The sequence below is a fragment of the Molothrus aeneus genome, chromosome 14, assembly GCF_037042795.1.
Source record: "Molothrus aeneus isolate 106 chromosome 14, BPBGC_Maene_1.0, whole genome shotgun sequence".
NCBI classification, from domain to species: domain Eukaryota; kingdom Metazoa; phylum Chordata; class Aves; order Passeriformes; family Icteridae; genus Molothrus; species Molothrus aeneus.
The window spans coordinates 8,564,424-8,571,073 of NC_089659.1; the positions used below are offsets into that span (position 1 = coordinate 8,564,424).

Consider the following 6,650-nt stretch of genomic DNA (forward strand, 5'->3'; position numbering starts at 1 on the left):
GGAACTACAAACCCCAGCAGCCCCCGCGGCCCGAGCGGCGAGCGGAGCAGGCGGGCAGGCAGGCGCGATTGGCTGGACTGAGCGCCGGCACCCTCCTGATTGGCGGTTCGGAGGCATGGCCCCGCCCCGCAGGCGGGGAGGTGCGGTGGCAGCATGGAGGGCGCGGTGTCGGACGTGGCCGTGTGTAACCTGGCGTTCACAGGGCGCCTCGAGGAGCTGCGGGCGCTGCTGCTCCGCGACCGGGCCCAGGCCACGCGGGCCGACCAGGTTAGACAGCTGCGGCCCCGGGCGGCCTGGGGGCGGCTCCTGCCGGCCGCTGCCCATCCTTGACCCGCTGACCGCTTCCCTTCCGCAGGATCACCGCACCGCGCTGCACTGGGCCTGCTCGGCGGGACACACGGACGTCGCGGAGCTCCTGCTCGGGCTCGGCGTGCCTGTCAACGACAAGGACGATGTGAGTCTGAGGGAGCCGCGGGGCGCTCCCGGGGCGCGGGTGCTGCCGGGCCCGCTGCTGTCACGGTTTCAGCCGCGGAGGGGCCCTGACAGCTCCCGGAGCTGCTCCCGGAGCCGCTTGCGCCGCTCCCTCCTCGCCCTCGCCCCCTCCTGCCGCCGGCCGGGGCCCCCAGCCGGTGTCTGGCACTTGGGCCGGTCTCGACTGCTCTGTGTGCCCTGGGCAGGCAGGGTGAAGTATTCCGCATTTAGAAATGGGCGTGAGGAGGAGGTTTCAGACCTGCTTATTGTCCCGGAATTTTAGGAGAGCTGTATTTTTGAAGGAAGCTGCAAAACCAGGGGCATTTGGGTAGTTCTTATGGTTTTCACATGACCTTTATCTCCGTGTGATCTCTCAAATATGTTGTGCCAAATCATGAGGCAGCCTGAAGATCTCTCACACTGGGGAAGGCATTAATAAAGCAGGTGCAGGTTCAGTGGTTTTGCAGCTGGAAAGGACATGGCTTGCTCCTGTTCTAGAGGAAGAGTTGAAATATTTGTAGCCATTGCAAAGCATCCATAAAGAAGGAAATGTCTCCTCTGTTTAGAGAGTAAGATATAGAAAAAGTTGTTAACACTCTTTTCTACTACTGCTGTTTGTTCTTAAAAAGGCACTAGTGTCAATTCTACAGGGACAAAGTGTTCTGCAAAGATACCATGCATAACTGCATAGCAGAAGTGATTTCTGTCATTTAACTGGCAGCTTTTTCCAGGTACTGAATGCAGGCATGTAAGAAGACATGAGCCTTGCATCTAGTGAAAATCAATAATATTTTAGCTTTACACTGGTAGGAATATGAGTAGTGTGAGTAGTTCAGGTTTGTCTGGGTTGTACATTATCACGTTTTTCTGCCTGAAACTCATGGTTTGAATAATGTGGATTTCTTCTTGCCTCTGTAGGCTGGTTGGACTCCCTTGCACATCGCTGCTTCAGCAGGCCGTGATGAAATTGTGAAAGCCCTCATTGCTAAGGGTGCTCATGTAAATGCTGTCAATCAGAATGGCTGCACACCCCTGCATTATGCAGCCTCCAAAAATAAGCAGGAGGTATGTTTACCTAAGCTACTGGAGCTGCTGGTGTTCTTGGAAGAAGGGTTTAGGTGTATTAAGCCCACATCCTCCTCCCCTGCTCCTTTCTCTTTCAACATGCTCAGATTGCAATCATGCTTTTGGAGAATGGAGCAGATCCAGATGCAACAGACCATTTTGAATCCACCCCGTTACACAGAGCAGCAGCCAAAGGAAACCTAAAAATGGTCCAGATCCTCGTGCAGCACAATGCAACTTTGGATATACGGGACTCTGAAGGGAATACTCCTCTGTAAGTAACTTTTTATTTTTATTTTGCTTAATATAGAGTAACCTCTGTGAAATGCAACTCCATTACTTCAATGTCTTTTTCTTTCTTTAATTTTTTTGTTGCTTCAAAATACACTCTTGCTTCACATCCCTGTGCAATTAAAAATTATTTCAGAAAGTCATACTTAGTATTTTGCCATTGTGGTCTGTACATGCATACTTTAACTTGTGTTACTGCATCCACTTAGAGTGTACAACATGTTTTTTATTAATCTATAATACATTGGTTGTTGCTGCAGGGTAGAAAGTGAGCTAATGACATCAGAGTCAGAGGAAACTGGTCTTGCAGGCTGGTCTACTCTGTCCTGCCAAGCAAGAACTCATTTCAGAAGTTTTTCTTCACCTCTCTAAAGAAAATAAGTTGCAATTGAAGTACAATCAGCCCAGTGTTTATTGATACCTTAGAGATCAATTTGAATCTGTAAGGGTTACAGCTATTTTGAAGTTGGTGTCAAAACCACAGTGGAATCCAGATTGTGCTGTGAATAAAATCAAGCAGTAAATTTTAGCTGTACATAAACCCCACTATGGCCCTGGAATGCAGAGAGTTCTTCCTAGGACACTGTGCTAAATGGAAAAAAGCATTTGCTGCATTTGCAGTAACTCACTAATTTTTTAGCATCAGACAATTTATTTCTCACCTTCAATTTAATAGAGATTGCCATTTTCCATTCTCACCTTGGATTATGTTCTCTTTAGCTTTGCTGACTGCAGAGCCAAATCCTAACCCAAAGAACTGTCTTAACATTGCAAGGAGAGCAGCAGGAGGAATGTTCTTGAGTTGCTTAATGACAGCAGAGGGACTGGACAGCAAGCTTTGGAATCTGTCTAGGTAGCTGGCTGCTTGTGGGTTTGTTGTTCTCAGATGTATCTCCCCCCAACATTGACACTGTCATTTTGACATGGTGTAATTGTTGCTCTTTACAAGTTTGGACAGTTTAACAGTGGCTGTGGGTTTCTTGTTCTCACTGCAGTCATTTAGCCTGCGATGAAGAGAGAGTGGAGGAGGCAAAGCTGCTGGTGTCTCATGGTGCAAGTATTCACATTGAGAATAAAGAAGAGCTGACCCCTCTGAAAGTGGCAAAGGGTGGCCTGGGAGCCATCCTTAAAAGAATGGTGGAAGGCTAGAGGGGGCTTCACTTGAGTCTGTCTCCTGTTGCACTTCTGCTTAGGATTGCAAACTTCATATTTTGATAGTTCATCTGGGATGTCATGTATGGTATCAGCATGGTAATGAAATATTTTTATTGAAGCTGTCCTTCAAGTGCAGTGCCAAAACAACTCTTTGTACTTCCTGTTAATTAAATCGTTCACTGACTTTAAAGTATTTTTCAATATCTTGCAGTTTTCTTTCAGTTTACAGTGTGATGTGTATAAATGTGGTATTCCTTCTACTTCAGATCACAGTTTAGAATTATTTATTTCAAGAAACAGGACCAAAAATCTTTTAGCCGTTTAAATCCAAATTTGTTTTCTTCCAGAGTCTTTGTTTTTTCTCTTAGCTTTTGTGATATGTGTATGGGGTTTTGTCTGTTTTGTGGGTACTGATTGTCTTTCTCCAGATGATTCTAAGCTACACTGTATTTCTCTTTGTGGAATGCAGTTTGCTTAGTTACTTAGATAACTGTATCCATTTTTGCTACTCTTGGTGTATTAAGTGAAATCTGAGTTTTTAAAGCTTTTCTGTTGTTACTGGTTGTTATCCTGTTTTTCTCTGAGTCTTTAAATACATGTATTTGATGAAGTGCACTGGACTGCTTGCAGAATGCAGGCACAGTTTCAGGGTTACCTCTGCAAATACACTGTTTTATAATGGATGGCTCTGGATACTCCTCTGGGATGTACTTCAACTTTAATATTTTTTCTTCTTGTTCCTTTTGAAGGTTTTTTTTTCTGTTCTCTTTGACTCCCATATGCAGCACTGACACTTGAAGTTTACGATCTTATTTTATAACAGAAGCCTGGTTTAACCTTTATTTACTCATAGCAAATCCTGATATTAAGTTATTACAAGGCAGCGCTAACAAGGTAGAGCCTGAGAAGTGACCTCCTCTCCTGATGTTAAGATAATTTTTGTCACTGGTGGATAGATTTCCACTTGAACAAAAAATGAAATTCTGTGAAATAAAGAACTTTCCTAAACAAAAGTCTTTGGTATTATAAAACTTTATTAAACTGACATGTAAGAAAACCAGTATTTTCTAAATAGCTTGTATGTTTGGGGTGTGAACAACAAGATGAAACCCTGCCATCCGTTACAAGTATGGAAATGCAGCATGTTTGCTCTTCAGCCTCAAGGAAAGGGTGAAATGCAAGCTGGCAGTTTCTACAGTTTGACTTGTAGGGATTAAAGTAATGCACTTTATTTTGATTAGCAAGACAGAAACTTACAACCAAACAAATACCTTCACCAAGACTTTAAATGTATCTTAGAACGCAAAATGCAGGTTAAATTTCACTGAGGGGACTCATTAGGAGCAGGAGGGATAACTTGCCTGTACAGTAAACTCTGGCCATGCAGACCTTGATTGAAGGAGGAACCTGACTGAGTAAATGTTTCTTATACATTGCACAGGCATGGATGAAAATTTTATTGGAGAGCAGCTGAATCTAAGAGTTCTTTGTTCATTCTTGATCTTTGTATAGCAAAAAAACCCTGCTCTGTAGCTTTGTAAATCTGCTTCCTTAGGAGATGGTGGCTTGGATGTTGGCTTAGTTTCTGGTGTCCATATTAATGATCCCTACTCCCTGTGGGAAGATAAATGGGCCATGCTGCACAGACTGTTGGAATATCTAAAGCTTTTTCTGAAAAATGTTTGTGTATCCTGCATAGCCCTGCAGGGTTTTACAGCTACACACCGTGGATCAGTACCTAATTGGACTTGTGCTTTGCCAAGAGTATTAGTGGGGAGCTGGGAATGGTACCCCATCCTTCTTAATAAACTTTAGATAAACACCCAAATGAGAACAAACATCTGCCAGAAGACTTACAGAAAACACCACACTCTGGTAAGAAACTCCAAATACATATTATTTTCCTTATCTCCTTACTCCCAGCAGCCTGTTTTGCTTCTTGTTTTGCCTTTTTACTACCATCTATTACTCACTGGTGGTTAGAAGTATGAGAGGAGTCATTAGTCAAGAATGTGGTGAATTGTTTCTTTTATATAAAACTTAAACACAACTTGAGCAATTTCTACTTTTTGAACAAATATAAAACCTGTGATGTTCTAGGAAGACTGTACCATCTATAGAAGTTAGAGACAACTTCACCAGCATAAGCTCCTATCTTACTGTAGCAAGTTAGATAAGGAATACCAGCAGATAAATGGGGGAAGTGAGATGAAGGAAAGATTAAAAGAAATATGACCACATAATAGAGTCCCCTCTTGAATCACAGTAGTGCTGCTGCAGAGATGTGGAAGCTGGAAAGGTGTAGCAGTAAGAACAATGTGACAAGTACACATCCATGCAGGAAATGGCTTTAGAAGAACTAGTACAGGTATAGCAGTGACATGAAGCCATTAATCTTTTCCTATGAAGGACAAGAATAAAAGAATGCTTAGGAATGTCAGATAAAGTATTTTAAATTATTGCTGTCAGCCAAGCCTTTGGACCAATAATGGATTTGAATTATATCATCAGGAAACAGCTTCAGTAAGAAATAGCCCCCGAAGAGCAGCAGGTAGTACTGACTGTTCCTTTGCTTTTTCTGAGTGTGTTTAATGTCATCATCCTGCAGGTTTGCACAAATTGGCTGTCAATATCAGATATTTTCAGTAAGCTGCTTAACCTGGATGGCAGGATGTGAGGGAGGAATTTGGCCTGGCACAGAGTCAATAAGAGCTGCCTGGTTAAGGAGATTTCTGTATAGATTCCAATTTGAGATTTACCCTGGATATTCTGGGGAGAGAGGAGTCTGAGGATCCCCTGCTACAACATGGCAGTATTGATATTAGCAAGGGTGTGACCCTCACAGACTGGCACAAACAGTTTTTGGCTAAAATAGTGTTAGAAGAATACCATTAATACTATTTTAGTCTGGAATGAAGCTAACACTTTGATGGGACGCACCTATCAAAGAAAAATATTTGGAAGTCAGAAAACTGAGGAAAGAGCAATGAATACAATTATGCTTGAAGATCCAAAATAAATATTAACCAGGATCTCATGTCTTACATCCTTAAATATTGCCACATATTTTTTTTCCTTATATATATATATATATATATTTTTATAACTCACTATTTTGAAAAATGTACTTAGAGCTGTAGGAACTGAAGCTGAAAGTTTTAGCCCAGAAATCTTAAATGTTGCATACAACTAATGTTTATAGTCTAGGAACAGTCACCAAAGGATTTATGAATATTAGATCCTATGAAAACTTAAGTGCCAAAAAGCTCGAGATCCCTGAGCCAGATATGCTTTGCTGCAGTGCATGAGACTGAAACCAGTGTCTGCCTGTATCAGCAAGGCTGTGGGTCTGCCTTTGCCTGAGCCCCATGGTCCTTGAGCTTTTCTGGAAGTATTATCTTTGCCTTTATGAAAAACAGTTTATGTAACCTTAGAAATGAGGCCCAGGGAGAAGGATTGTCTAGTGACCCAGGTGTGTGTGTTTCAATTCCCTTTTCTTCTTCCAAGAGGGCACTCGTGGCTCAACTGCCGGCTCTCCGTGTCATTGCTGGTGTGCTGTGCGCCACTTACCTCCCTCTTGATGCTTTCATCTACAGAAGATAGATTGTTACACTGGGATAAGAGACCAGAAGAAAAGTAGCCTGAGTTTGTTGCTTAGTGGGTAGGAC

General features: G+C 43.0%; 1 protein-coding gene across 1 annotated transcript; it reads left to right on the forward strand.

Moving 5' to 3' along the window:
- Positions 1-137: 137 nt before the first annotated feature.
- Positions 138-3,995, forward strand: PSMD10 (proteasome 26S subunit, non-ATPase 10). Its single transcript, XM_066559543.1, has 5 exons — positions 138-267; positions 356-454; positions 1,390-1,536; positions 1,644-1,810; positions 2,823-3,995. Exons 1-5 carry the CDS (start codon positions 154-156, stop codon positions 2,974-2,976), a joined length of 681 nt encoding a protein of 226 aa, XP_066415640.1. The 5' UTR covers positions 138-153; the 3' UTR covers positions 2,977-3,995.
- Positions 3,996-6,650: the final 2,655 nt, after the last annotated feature.